This window comes from Candida parapsilosis, contig 006372, assembly GCF_000182765.1.
Source record: "Candida parapsilosis strain CDC317 annotated contig 006372".
NCBI classification, from domain to species: domain Eukaryota; kingdom Fungi; phylum Ascomycota; class Pichiomycetes; order Serinales; family Debaryomycetaceae; genus Lodderomyces; species Lodderomyces parapsilosis.
Window position 1 is genome coordinate 282895 of NW_023503283.1, and position 14445 is coordinate 297339.

Genomic DNA, 14445 nt, shown 5'->3' on the forward strand with positions numbered 1-14445 from the left:
TTTGTGACAATGAACAAAGATCATGGATTTCATCATGTGCATTGTTGTTGCATGAGTGGCACTGTGGGTGATACGTCACTGTTGTGTTGAGGGTTCAATTCTTGTGCTGTTGTGGCTAAGGCAGGTGCAAAAGTGGCATGACATGAATAAACTTGCGTCTCTAATATATAGATTGCCTTTCAATTTCCTAGAGATGGGGGGCTATAAGCTATATAATTGCAGTCCAATTGATTTGACTACCTCTGATTACAAGGGGGGGGGTTAACTTTTCCATAGGTGATTTGGAAAGAGTGAAAATTGCGGTATCATTTATTCCAAACAGGTTCAAACTTTCCTTGACTCTAACCCCACTCTGACCTCAACCTGCATTTGGTACGCACTTCTGAGCCAAAAGTAGAAATCAATCGCTGGATAAAAGCTTGGTGGTTTGGAGTTGCTATCTTCCTTTCTCTCTCTCTCTCTCTTTGGTAAAATGAATAGTTTGCCATTTCTCTACGTTTGATTTTCTAGTCCAATTGCTTACAACAGTTCAATTACTCTTTGTAAATCTATACAATGCAAGAATTATGTCCTTCTGTTGCTGTGCTTATGATATCGACTCTATCAGAACCAAACGGCATTTTTTTTTTTTTTCGTTGCATATATATATATATACACATATGAGATAGCGTTTCGTTACCAAACACGCAGAAATGCATTAGATACACCCATAATCAACTGATAGTAAGTACTACTAAGCTTCTATTGGAGTAGTAGTAGTAGTAGTAGTAGTAGTAGTAGTTGTTGTTGTTTTTGGTTCCTTTTGGTTGTATCTTCCCTACAAATATTGTTAACTATGTACATAGAAAGAATAAGAGTAGGATAACGATAAATTGACATCACACACCCACACCCACGCCCACGCCAAAAACAACTACAACAACATCATCATCAACAACAACAACAACAACAACAACATCAACAACGACAACGACATCAACATCAATTTAATTTAATTTAATTTTCGATATATATTCTCGCTCCTTTTTGTCGACAAAAATTTATAACGCAACAAAAAAAAAGAGAAAAATATAGTATATACTGTTGTTACATTTACAGTTTTTAAAGAGGAGGAGACAAATCAATCAACTAACTAACTAACCGCTCTCATTCTCTTCTTATCAAAGTATCAGTCATTATTTGGATAATCAAAGCCAATGGCTCATGATTTGAATAAAAGAAGTCAGCAAAATATACCACCACCACCACCACCACAACTAGCTATGCAAGGCTTACAACCAGATCATCATCAGTATCAATTTATCCTGTCAAATGGTAACAACAGCAACAACAACAATAACAACAACAACAACCTACATGGACACATTAATAATCAACTTCCACCACAGTCATCGGCAATATTAACACCAGGAGCAACAGCAGCACCAGTAGCACCAGGCACACCACAACAACACTTGCGTTACAATTCAAATAGTGGCAACATTCGAACTACTAATATGCGCAAAGCTGCTTTCAATCACATGAGAACACCAACACCATCATCTTATGAAATACCATCCAGCCCAAAAGTAAGTCATCAAAACACTGTTTTACTCCAGCACAATCAAAATCATTCCGACCTGTCTGATAGTAATAACCCTATTTTGGATCTGGTTGCTCATGATGTTGATTCAAACAACACACGACCACACTCCCTAAGGCTGAAGTTGGCACAACCTAATCAACAACAACAACAACCTATTGATCAGACTATCTACTCTGAGCAAAAGCAGCAACAGCAATCGCCAAGACGTCAACAGCAACTGCAACTTCAGCAGCTGCAGCAACTGTCACAGCAGCAAAGAGCCATGTCGGATGAGGAACAACAATTGGCAACAAAGTTGAAAGAAACTTATAAAAACATTGTCAATTACGAGGAAGTTGTACAAAAGAATTGCATAGAAATCACCATCAAAATTAACCAACTTACAGCTACGTCAAACCCAAGCATGCTTTACGGTAACCAACTAGTGAATCAAAACCTATCGAGCTCATTAAACTCTAACTCGTCGCTAAATTTCAATCCAACAAGAACATCAGAACTACTGAATGATCTTTGGACAGTTTACCATCATAATATGACATTATTAGATAATTACTATGATTTCTTGGTAACATCATTAAAACCTTCATCAAATCAAACCCAATTCAAAACAGGTAAAAACATTGTCGAACTATACAAGATTCCTAGAAGGATGTGGGTTTATGGCATTGTTGGATTCTTGGAAGTTTTGAAAAACATAATGGGTATTTTTCAAGACCATGAAATATGCGCTTGCTTTATCTCCCATTGTTTTAATATCATTTCAAACTTGACTGACCCCATTTTGGAGATGGAAGGTTGGTGGGCAGAGAAATTGGGAGATTTATCTCGAATGGCAATAGCATTGTATTCATCTAAATTCATTGATTGGAAAATCAGTGCCGAGTATTGGTATTCTGTTTCAATGAAGACCCTTTATGGACATGGTAAAATTCATTATCACATGTGTACTGTGCAACAAGACAATTTGGATGCATTGGTTAACATCAGCAAGTCAGTCACTTGTCGTGATCCATTTGTACCCACACAACACTATTTAAGATTAGTTGTTGAGAACATTTGTACTCAACGAAATATTCTTTCATTATTAGAACTCCCCATAATTGACTTTATCAAAATTCACAAGGTCTTACTCAGCATATACAATGGTAGAAACAGTGAAGGTGGTGGTACCTCAGTGGAAAATATTCATGACTCGCAATTACAATACGGAATAGATTTAGTCACTCGGTATGGATTAACATTTGGTTCTGATTCCAATGGATACAATTTCTTTACTCGAGAGATTTACAGTTCAGGAGGAATGACAATGAATGATTCACTGGGACAACTGTATTATCAAAAGTTGCCGCCGCAACATCCACTGCAAATACCTACTCAATTACCACCACATTCAGTCCAAGCGCCATCAGCAACAAATACATTGGAAAAGATGAATTTCTGGTTCAATAAAGGTTCATTATTTGCCATTTCTAATATCAATCATTTAATTGGATTTGGTGATGCCAAGAACCCATTTGCCAAACTCTTTGAATTGCCAGAAGCATTAAAGGAGAGAAAGGACAAGAAGGATAGGAAAAGGAAATCAAGAAGTGCATCACAAACGGAAGATGTCATTTCATCTAATGCTGGTAACAGTAGTAATCCCAGTGCCGGTAATGGCGTTGGTGGCGTTGGTTCAATGGCTGGCGGCACGGGTAGCGGTGCTGCTGCTGCTGCTGGTGGTAATGCTGGCGGAGTTGACGGTCAATCTGTAGTTGCGGCCCATTTGCACAACTATGATTGGTTTTACAGTTTGGAGTTTATCAATAAATCTGTATTGGAGTTGTCAATGAGAATATTGAATCATTACTTGGTGGGTCCAAAGCAGGCATCTACTGGTCATGTTATTGTTTGGTTATATTTCCTCATTTGTGTCGGGGAGGGAGTCAAGAAATACCCTGTATCCAAACCCATGTTTGATTGGTTATTTAAAAACTTGTTTCCGTGGGAATCTTTTATCAATTACTTGAACTCGTTATTGACATTTGTTAAAAACAACCCCAAGTTGTGTTCATTATATACGCAATACTTACAAGTTCCATATATTGCTTGGTTTTGTGAAAATGAGTTTCTTCCTGAAGTTTGGAAATGTTGGGGTACTTTATGGTTTGATTTCATTTGTGAAAAGGGTGATTATGTCGATGTTGAGGAAGCAGGAGTCAAGAATAATAACTTGTTTGATTTACCCATTAGTGGTACGTTCCCAGTGTTGAACATGCCCAATGATTCATTTGATCAAAAATCGAGAAATCAAATGGAGAATGACAATGATGAACGAATTGTTCGTATCATTTTGTTGGCTAGAACATTGGCTGATGAATATGATTTTGGATTGGTGAGGACAAGTGCTGATTTCAAGTTTGATGAAGGTGCGTACAACAAGCCAACAACTGATCCATTTGCTGAACAGTTCATAAATGATGATCGGTTCACAACGAATAATTTCGTTCAACCAATATCACTGGAGAATTTGACTAATGAAATCAATACTAATCTCACGCCTTTACAAAAGGATGAATTGTGGTTTGGTGGATTGGACAGTCATTTGTATGAGGATGAAAATTTGGAACTTGAAGATGACATCATTGATGATGATGAGGAAGAGGAAGAGGAAGAGGAGGAGGAAGATGATGATGATGACGATGATGGTGCAGAGCGTGACCATGAAGATGACATAATTGGGGATGAAGACGACGATATTCGTTATGATGATGGAAACGATTTGGAAAAACATTATCCGGGGCTCTCTGCAAATTATAGTTTTAATCATTCGGGCGGAGGAGGTGGGGGAGGTGTTGGCGCTCAAGGTGGCAATGATATGCTTTACAATGATGCATTTATTGGTACACCAGCTGATCCATTGACATTGGGCACTTTAAACAATGATGACATTGAAGGAAATTTCGGCGACAAGATTGATAGTAATATCACTTATATCACATTGGACACCAATATTTGGCTTAAGCATTGTGGACGAATTTTCAAATGTGTACGTAATGGGGTTTTGAAAATTACAATTCCATTAATTGTGTTTCAAGAGTTGCGAGCATTGAGAAAATCAGCCGAGGCTACTATTGCTGATGCAGCCACTAGATCAGTCATTATCATTCGTGAACTTTATCTTACTAGAGAAGTTGTCCCCTTGAGATTTGATGGTACTGTTGCTTCTGATATTAATGAAACCATTGAATTTGAGAATAATTCCAATTGGAGATCTAATGTTGATGAAACGATCTTACATGCAGTCAATGAACACGATGAAATGGGCAAACGGTTAATGAAGGGACTCAATATGAGGTTGTCACCGTATACACGTTCCTCGCCGGTGCACCACAATGATGAATCGTATCAGTACTATACAGGCTCAAATCAGCATCAATCACAACAACAGCAGCAACAGCAACAACAACAGTTACCCCACGGACACTACGATCATTACTCACGTCTAGAGGAAGGTCATCATCACGCACCATATGGGCACAATAATCCTAATAGCCACCACCACCCGCACCACTACAACCCAACATCATCTTCATCATTGGCCTATCTCAAAAAGGATTCACCAATTTTGAATTCACGCATGGCCAAGTCATTCAAGTATTGTATCTTGATTACTGATGATCGTAACATGCGATTACGGGCAAAGACAATTGGATTGACTTCGTTTCAGAGTAAATGGTTGTTTAGTCAATTGGAAACGGTATTTGCAGATAGATGTATAGATTAAAACGAGAGAAATGGAAAGAAGTGGATGGATGAAGGGGGAGAAACAATGCATATAATTACAGTTACAATATATACAAAATCGAGAGTGGCAGATTCTTTTTTCTTCTGTTTGGTGGATTTGGACCCTGTATCAACTATTTTTAGATCCATTGGTTGTCATGTGCTGATGCAAAAGATGGTTTCCAGACTTTCCCAAAGAGGAAAAAAAAAGTCAACGTGTACAACCTAAAATAGCTCCAGCTCAAAGAGATTTTACAGTTCATACATAGTGAAACGAAAAAACTCATTAGTACGGGAAGTGAAAGTCCCAAAGCAGAAAGCCTTACCTATGCGACACGCAATCACAAATTGTAGTAAACTATTTTTCACAGTAATCGTAGTCCCGCCCCCACACACCACTATGGAAGGAGATCCAAAACAAATCTCGTCACAAAAATAGCCCCACCTAGTGACGTAAGGGACCCAATGTTATCTATAGTAATGACGTAGTGTTGGCATCTTCATATGAAAAAATGGCTGGTTGAATGTTTCCCCAATGATAATATATTTACTCGTTCCGATTATAGGTCCAATACTCTCAATTGAGTTTAATAATGAGACGTTAGTTGCACAAAAACAAGACGCGAGTCAAAATAAAAAAAAAAAAAAAAAAAATAAAAAATTAAAATGTGCTGGTCATAATCACCAAGAAAAGTAAAAAAACAGAAAAAAAAGGTAAAAACGAGAAAATGTATATCACATAGTTAGCTCATTTATTGGCATCTATATTTATTGTCTAAAGATGGCTTTGTCTTGAAAGATGTAGCATAATAAGGGGGTGGTACATGGAAAAACATTGTACGTTTTTTGCGGGAGGCAAAATATATAATTTATCTACGTTAGCTAACTTTGGAAAATAGCTTGTTGCATCATATTTTCACAAACCTCTTTTACAGTTGGGCACCCCGTCTCCTTGGTATTATCGGTCGAGAAGACATGGGTGGGTTGTAGGTTGAGTAAGAAGTGGTATGTGTCAGTTTTTGGAGGACTAGAGTAGTGTGATATATTTGTTTGTTTTCTTTACTCAAAGGAAGGGGTGATGCAATAGAAATGGTTTAATTTTTTCGTTATTGTGTTCTTTAGCGTACCTTTTTAGTATTATTGTTTTTATTTTTTATTATTTTTCTTTTGCAGTTTTATTTTCTTTGTTGCACCAGTGAAATATGAAACGAAAAGACTGAAAGATGGGCCAATATGCAAAAAAGAACCAAACTGTTGTATCTCCTTTCAATGTAGAATATATAAAGACGTTACATTTTCCTTTTTTTTTTAAAAAAGTTCACAATCCTTTACTCTTTTATTCCAAAACTTTATCGTCACTTATTTCAAGGTATTCACTCCTTTTATTCAAACCTTTGTCATCAAACTCCATTCTAGTTGTCCTGTTTGCAACATCCACTCCTTTCATTACCAAAATTCACACGCTCCTTTCAAGTTCCCACTTGTACAATCATTTTAATTAGATACCATTAAAAACAACAATATACTGAAAAAATGAGAATTACATACCTTGCGGCCCTCGCCAGTTTATTTACATTTATTAATGGAGCTCCAGCACCAGGTGTTCACACTGTCTTTGTTACTGCTTACACCACCGTCATTGTTGACCAAAGTGGTGTCACACATACGCCTACTTTAGCCACTACTGAAACAGCCGATGCTGGTGCTGGTGCAAATACAGACGAAGCTGCACTTTCAACAACTTCAATTTCAGATGTTGCCCCACCAACGACACTGACTTCCCAAAACATCCTTCCATCAGATAGTAACACCATTGCTGAATCTCCATCATCATCTTCACCTTTACAATCACAATCACTGGCCGTTTCTTCATCTGAACCATCTGGCTCAGTTCAATCAGGAGAAGGTACTTACTACAGCACCGGAATGGGTGCATGTGGAGTTACTAGTCAGGATTCCGATTACATTATTGCCATCTCGCATGAGTTGTATGATGAACACGATGTTGACAACAACCCCAACCATAATCCATTATGTGGTAGAAAAATCAGAGCTCATTATCAAGGCAAGTCTGTTGATGTCAAAGTGGTTGATAGATGTGAAGGTTGTGCTTATAACGATTTGGATTTCTCCCCTTCAGCATTCACTCAGTTGGCTGATAAGAGTTTGGGTAAAATCGATATCACTTGGGAATGGTTGTAGTTTGTATACAATTTTGTGAATTGATATAGAAAAAACGTGCTCTTCACTATATATGTAGTCCTTTAACGATGTCTAATACCTACAAGATAATAATGTTACAAAAAGTCTAAAACACCCAGTTCAAATAACTCTTCCACCTGCTCTTCTTTTCATCTTGACTACTTTCCTCCATTTGTGCATAAAATTCAGCTTCATGAGCCTCAATCTCATCAAGACCAGTTGTCAAATCGGCATCTCTTGGTTTGATAAATTTGGTCCTTTTGAAAAGTTTCCATGCAATAAACACAGCCAATGAAACAAAAATCATAACATAACTGAATAGGAAATCGTCAACTTTCCACATACCTGGTAAAAACACTTGGTATCCTAAACATCCAATAATGCACCAATAAATGAATGTAGCGAAATAAATGGAATATGGTTGGAACCATGATCTATAAGTGAATTTTCTTCGATCAATGCCTTGTGCTTTAACGGCATGATAAAACCCAATATATGTTATACCCATGAATCCATAATTGAGAATTTGAGCACCAGTGACCAAATTGAACATATAATTTAATGCAACACTTCCAGATCTACCCAATTGTAATAATGACAATAATGCAAAACAACATGAAAGGAGAACACAATAAATAGGAATACCCTTTTTGGTACAAATTCTGAAAAATTTAGGAACAAACCCCTTTTTCGCCAAATTGTATAAACATCGAGATGATGTATAAGTGTATGAACAACCAGCGGAAAACGCTGCTGTGACAATGACTGCATTGACAATGTGCGATAGCACTTGAACTCCCATATTTTGCATGGCAACAACGTATGGTGAAGAAGCACCATTGGCACTTGCTGACGTTAATTCAACATATCTGGGGTCATTGTAGGCAATCAAGATTGAAACTGATAATGCTCCCCCAACGTAGAAAAACACCAAACGATACAAAACAGTTCTAAAAGCAATCGCCATATTGACTCTAGGGTTGACACATTCACCAGCAGTCATACTAACGTATTCACTTCCAACACAAGTGAAAGAACTTGATAATCGAAGCGAAGCCAAGAACCCTTGAAATCTACCCAAGCTCCCCGTAGCATACTTCATTCCAATGGGGCCACCAGCCACATGCCAGTTTCTAAACCCAAATGCATCATGTTTGGGATTACCACCACACATGGTGATCAATGTGAAAAATAGCAACCCTATGCAAAGAATCAACTTTGCCAATGAAAACCAAAATTCACATTCACCAAATACTCTTACCGCATACATGTTGATGACAGCGTATATGACAATTTGAATAACAAATGTAATTGCAGGTGAATAGTCATCACGCCAAAAATGAATAATGGTATTAACGGCAGTGATTTCGGTGGGGATATAAAGTGCCTGCATCAACCAAAAATTAAGAGGCAGCAGCTTCAAAAGCAGGATCAATGACCCTACCTGCCATATTTAAGAACGGCGAGTCTACTGGCATGTACAGCACCATTTCTCCCGTGGCGGTTGTCAACAAAAGAACCAACAATGTTGATATGCAGTACGACATCAAGAGCCCCAATGGCCCTCCATTGACTAAACCGGTGGTACCAATGGTGACAAATAACCCAGTACCAATTGAACCACCAATGGCTATAAGTTGCAAATGTCTATTGTACAATGTTCTTTTTGTAGAACCAGGACCATCTACGCTCGAAGCTTTATCGGTGTTGTAACTAGATGTATCAGTGAACAATTCTTGTTCTTCATTGGATCTCTTGTTGAGTGCTTTCTCATTGAGGGAGTTTGTGTCCTTTTCGACACTTTGTTTGTCGTTTTTCTTAAACCACATGAGTAATGGTAATCATGTGTGGGTTTGGAGAAATGTCTCTATATGTAAAGAACAGGAAATTGGGAAGGAATGGTGTAGCTTGTGAAATGGAGAGTGATCTCAAAATGATGATGGTAGGAGAATGTACAATTGTTAAATATAAATAAAGAGAAATTCAGACCAAAAGCTAAAAGTCCGTAAAAAGTATCTTCTCGCTTTCTGTGGGAACACAGACCTTTATTTATCTGATTTTGGGTTCTTCGATAGATTTACAACTATAGATTGTTTATTGTTATGAAAATTTTTAAATGCAAAAATTGAAATAAAAATAAAAAACAAAAATAAAGAATGCAAAATTGCATTACAAATAGCACTGCAGCAGTTTATTTATTAAGGCTTTTCCCCGTACATGAGAAGAAACTGACGGCATTCCCGACGTAGCTATGACAGATGCAGCTTTTGTTTCTTTTTGTCTCGCAGTGACACTTGCTCACATTATCGTGTAAACCAACAACCGCTGATAAATCCACATTGTGTTTTGGGTTGATTGGGTCATCCGTAAAGTCTCCTTTATACAATAAGAGTAAAATGATCCGTAGACCGATTCCCTTTGTCTTTGTTTTAGGCGTTTTTCCAAATGCTGCAGTTTTGCCGCTGTGCAAAACCAATCTATGCTTTTTGACAATAAGGAATCCGCGGTTGCACAAAAAATCCAAAGCATTAGAAAAGAAATCAGAGACTTTCTCTTTGAAGAAGCTTGGAGTCTTTATGACGAAAGACAGAATTAGATGGTAATAGCTATGAGAGAGCCTACAATGGTAACTGAACTACTGTGCCCTTGGGTGTGTATAACATCTTGCGCTTTGGTGCCAAAGTTACGAATCTCGTATCTAGTTTCGTTATGACGTAACTTCCTTACACTTTTTTAAGTGGGCTTTAGACTGCATAAAAACTCTATACGCACATATGCCTAAACTTACATATGGAACCGCATGATCCCCTCCACCAACAGCTCACTAATCTTAGCTATTGCTTACGCACCAACAGTGCTTCATCCTATAGCTGTTTTCTCCATCATATGTTTTGGGTATTGCACTTAGTAGAGCAATTAGGAGAAAAAGAAATTTTGATTTTATTGTGTTTTTATGCAAAGTGCGCGATTGTGACACATTTCAAACAAAATTCCGTTCATTGGCTCAAAAGAAACGAAATTGCGAGTTTTGTATTGTCGTTTATGTCCGAGAACATTGGTCACGGGATGTCAACTATGATCAACACAAGAGAAAAGTGGGGTGTTATACCATTTTTGGTCAAATTATACTTATTTGGAATGTGGAGATCGAAACGAGTTGATCAAGACCCATAATGTTGAGGTTTTCTTCTATCAAGACTAAGCTTATTTTTTTTTAACTTTTTTGACATTTTATAAGTCGAATTTACTCATTGTAAAAAGATTTTCTTGATCAGTCTTGTTTGGTTACTACTCGTAACATAGTGGACCATAGTATAGGCTATTTAGAATGAGTTGGTCTAAGTATTGATTTGAGCACACTTACACTACTTTTCGACCATTAAATACCGCATGACTATTCTACATACGGCAACTTAGCTCTTGACTAAACCATTCTAAACTAAATGGCCATCAGTTTCTTGCAGCTCGTTTGCATAAATTGATATGATTTACACTACCTATATGCATAATGGGTTATAGTTGCTACCGATGAGAATTTTTTGCAATAGAAATGCCTCTATTCGTCAAGCGACACGACCTTTAGAATCTTCTCACACGACATTAAAGTTGAGAAAAATTTTACATCTAGTTCTTTATGAACTCACAAGAGTTACACAATGACCCACCGGGTTTAAGTAATATTTGTAATTAATAAGAGAGAACTCAAGCGTGCGGGAATTACCGAATTGCCAATTCGAAACTGCGATTCCAGCATTCATACAATAGAGATCACGAAGGAGTAGAACAATGGTTATGAGAAAGTGATAAGTATGTTAAGTCGCGTAAGATCTAAATGATATGAGCCTTCAGTCAGGGGTACCACACCTAAACCATTTTTAAAAACTTTGTCTGTTGAGTTGAAACCTTAAATTTTTGAGTAATCTAATTCGACAGTCGGAAATGGAGTCTATACAATCCCTTGAAATTGACCTATTCATATCGCCCTTCCAGAATCACCAAAGGACAAAGGATGCAACACTTCAATAAACGGAGCAGAAGCAAAAAAAAAAGGAATGCTCCCAGACAGGGAATTGAACCCTGGTCTACCATGCGACAAACGGTAATTCTAGCCACTAAACTATCTGGGACAATTTTCTTCAAAAAATCCTTGAGGCTTTCCAAAAGGGCACATAATACACTTTTCGATGTAGAAATACCATAACTCCAACAAACAAAATTGGTCCAATATCATTTAGAGTTGAATAAAAACGCATAAAGACTTTATACACGAAAAGCCGTCGAGGAAGGAAAAAGTTTTGGACTTGCTCACGCAATTTTGAACAATAACTATATATATTGTCACCAAAGATAACGCTTCAGATTAGATACACGGCTTCTCTAGGTAGGATAAGTGGGGAGTTGGAAAAAATCGGCAACATGGAAGAGCTAGAGTATTCTCATAAAATACTGAATCAACAATATCAACCACTTTCCTGTTTCCCCATCTCATCTTTAAATTTTACAATTAAATTATGACAACTTACAAATAAAAAATGTAATCCATAATTAACCTTTATTAAATATTATAAACCTATCTCAATCCATTATGTATACCTATTTCAAGTTTGTAAAATCAATTTCACCTTCTCTTTCTCCATGACAATGAGCATCGGCACCACATGTACATGAATCCTTTTCACGCTTACCACATGGGCATGCATCTGATGCTGACGGCGTTACATTCTCTTGAGCAGCTTTTTCACAAACACAATGGTTTGCTGGATGTGCACCACAAGAACAGGTTGCCTTTTGAGCGCATACGCAATGAGAAGCTGTGCAAGAAGTCATTATAATGTAAAAGTCTTTGTAGTTGTATGAACGGAAAGGAAAAAGTATTAGCAAATGTTGGTCCTTCAGATGGATTCCTTGGTTTATTTATAATCTACAATTTGGGTTTTTTTTTCCATTTTTTTGCAGTCATTTTTGCATGGTTCCAAACCGCATGATGCGCGACACACATTTTGTGTGCCGCAGCTGACCAATCAAAATCGAATAATTTGTCATCACTCCTAAACAAAAGTAATCATCTTATCTTTTGTCTTATCAATTTTGAGGTTTTCAAGGGAATTTTCATATTAGGGAACAAAGATGTCCCCCTAGTTCTTGGCATAGAAGGTCTCTGCACTTTGTATCAGACAAGCATTGTTTATGATTTGCATCATTTAAGTAACTATATCAAAGGCTGTGCTTGTTGCATGGTGTAGCACGTATTAGCCACTAACAACATCAATTATAATACATTTACCAGAACTATATCCCCACTACCCCTCTATATATCAAAGGTTAGAAAGCTTCTTCCAACGCTCCTTAAATGGACCCAAATCACCAGTCAATGTTTCCGTGACTTCCTTCGTTCCACCATGGGTTGTATCAATGGTTGCATCAACCAACACTTCTTTGACTTCAGTGTCCTCCTTGGATCCATCATCTCTCACGCTTGAAATTCCTTCAGCATAAATTTGGGAAATCGATCGTGAATAATCGCTGTTGTCATCATTATGCGCTGCATTGGCGTTCGAATTTCGTTTGCGTCGTCTCAGTGATTTATCTAGAAAGACGTTATCCTCTTCAAGGGTCTCACGACGATCACTTGACCTCCTTTCAATGGACCTTCTTTTACTTGATCCTTGTGCTGGTGGAGTTTGTGACCTTTTTCTTCCACTTTTCAATTCAATTGTGTTCAATGCAGGCAACGGGTCCTCACTTGAATCACTTTCCAATGGTGGTCCAGAACTTGGTTGATTTGCATCACTTTCTAATCTTGGTGGCTGTAGATCATTTTCATCTTCGTCATCTCTCACGGCTAATGGCGTATTGGCAGATGAGTTACTATACCGGGAGGAGGAATATTTTGGAGTGTTTGGGAACTTTTGCAAATGCCCTTCATGATCTGAACTGCGACCGGGAGTTTGTTGACTGGGGAGTCTCGATACTTCACTACCTATTTCAGATTGCAACACGGGTGGTTCAGGAAATGTGGGGGACGAGTTGAGTAAGTTTTGAATTGCTGTATTTCTGGATGTGATCGGAGTTCTTTGCTTGCGAGGTGATATGGAAATCCTGTGTAAAGCATCGAGTGATTGACGTATTGTTTGGACTCGCATTGGCGATGCTTTCAGATGACGCCTTGTTGGTGATAGTCTAGTGCCATAAGAGTTTGGAGGTTCCAAATGAACATTTTCTGGCAATTTTTCCATTTTCGGCGCTGCTGCAAATCTTGATCTGTGCAGTTGCGTTTGTGGTTGCCCTCTTTGCGGTGTAGATGCCGAGATTTGTCGACCAGGATTATGTTGCTCAGTAGACCATGTGGCGGTGTCTTCATCAACAACGTGTTTCAAATCAGGCCGTTTGGTATCCAACGAAGTAAGTGTTCTAGGTTGTTCCTCGACAATTTCATCTTCCATCTCACTTAAAAAATTGGAGCTTGATTGTATTTCGTTTATCGGTGTTTCAAAACTATTCAACACCACATTGGCTGATTGCTCAAAAAACTTTTTCCAAAACCCTGAATTGTGCCACACTTTCCAGCTTTCAACTCCATACTCTTGAATCACCGGCTTCAATTTGTCATTTATGATTGCATTCGCGCGTGAAATATTCTTGTCTATATCTTGAAGTACCAAAGTGGTGTCTTGATCCAATTGCTCCAAAACTTTTCTTGCATTGTGATCTTCCAGAGATGCAGCACCAGATTTCCTCCTCGACGTAGGAGGTGCTATGGATAGCCTCTTCATGGTGTGGGACTTTAGAAACAAAAGAAAAATGGTTAGTCCCGTTTTGTTGTTTTCATTTCCCCGAACTCGCGATAAAAAAAAAAACAGTGCATCTACTTTATTGTCGCGTTTGGCACGACC

At 37.9% G+C, this 14445-nt stretch overlaps 5 protein-coding genes and 1 non-coding gene across 6 annotated transcripts; 2 read left to right on the forward strand and 4 right to left on the reverse strand. All coding sequences in view use genetic code 12, as the record gives it.

Moving 5' to 3' along the window:
- Window positions 1-1196: 1196 nt before the first annotated feature.
- CPAR2_401340 (uncharacterized protein) lies at window positions 1197-5351 on the forward strand (the record flags this gene model as incomplete). The annotated part of the gene is made up of 1 exon (XM_036811015.1): window positions 1197-5351. The coding sequence occupies one exon, from the start codon at window positions 1197-1199 to the stop codon at window positions 5349-5351; it is 4155 nt and encodes a 1384-aa protein (XP_036667494.1).
- A 1532-nt stretch (window positions 5352-6883) lies between these two features.
- DAG7 (Dag7p) lies at window positions 6884-7552 on the forward strand (the record flags this gene model as incomplete). The annotated part of the gene is made up of 1 exon (XM_036811016.1): window positions 6884-7552. One exon carries the CDS (start codon window positions 6884-6886, stop codon window positions 7550-7552), a length of 669 nt encoding a protein of 222 aa, XP_036667495.1.
- Window positions 7553-7658: 106 nt separating this feature from the next.
- Window positions 7659-8945, reverse strand: AGP2 (Agp2p; the record flags this gene model as incomplete). Its single annotated transcript, XM_036811017.1, has 1 exon — window positions 7659-8945. The coding sequence occupies one exon, from the start codon at window positions 8943-8945 to the stop codon at window positions 7659-7661; it is 1287 nt and encodes a 428-aa protein (XP_036667496.1).
- Window positions 8946-11607: 2662 nt separating this feature from the next.
- On the reverse strand, window positions 11608-11679 carry CPAR2_t_cp_Asp(GUC)_82. Its single transcript has one exon. It is a non-coding gene; the product is annotated as a tRNA-Asp (tRNA).
- A 466-nt stretch (window positions 11680-12145) lies between these two features.
- On the reverse strand, window positions 12146-12379 carry CRD2 (Crd2p; the record flags this gene model as incomplete). The annotated part of the gene is made up of 1 exon (XM_036811018.1): window positions 12146-12379. One exon carries the CDS (start codon window positions 12377-12379, stop codon window positions 12146-12148), a length of 234 nt encoding a protein of 77 aa, XP_036667497.1.
- A 488-nt stretch (window positions 12380-12867) lies between these two features.
- ASK1 (Ask1p) lies at window positions 12868-14325 on the reverse strand (the record flags this gene model as incomplete). Its single annotated transcript, XM_036811019.1, has 1 exon — window positions 12868-14325. One exon carries the CDS (start codon window positions 14323-14325, stop codon window positions 12868-12870), a length of 1458 nt encoding a protein of 485 aa, XP_036667498.1.
- Between the last annotated feature and the right edge of the window lie 120 nt (window positions 14326-14445).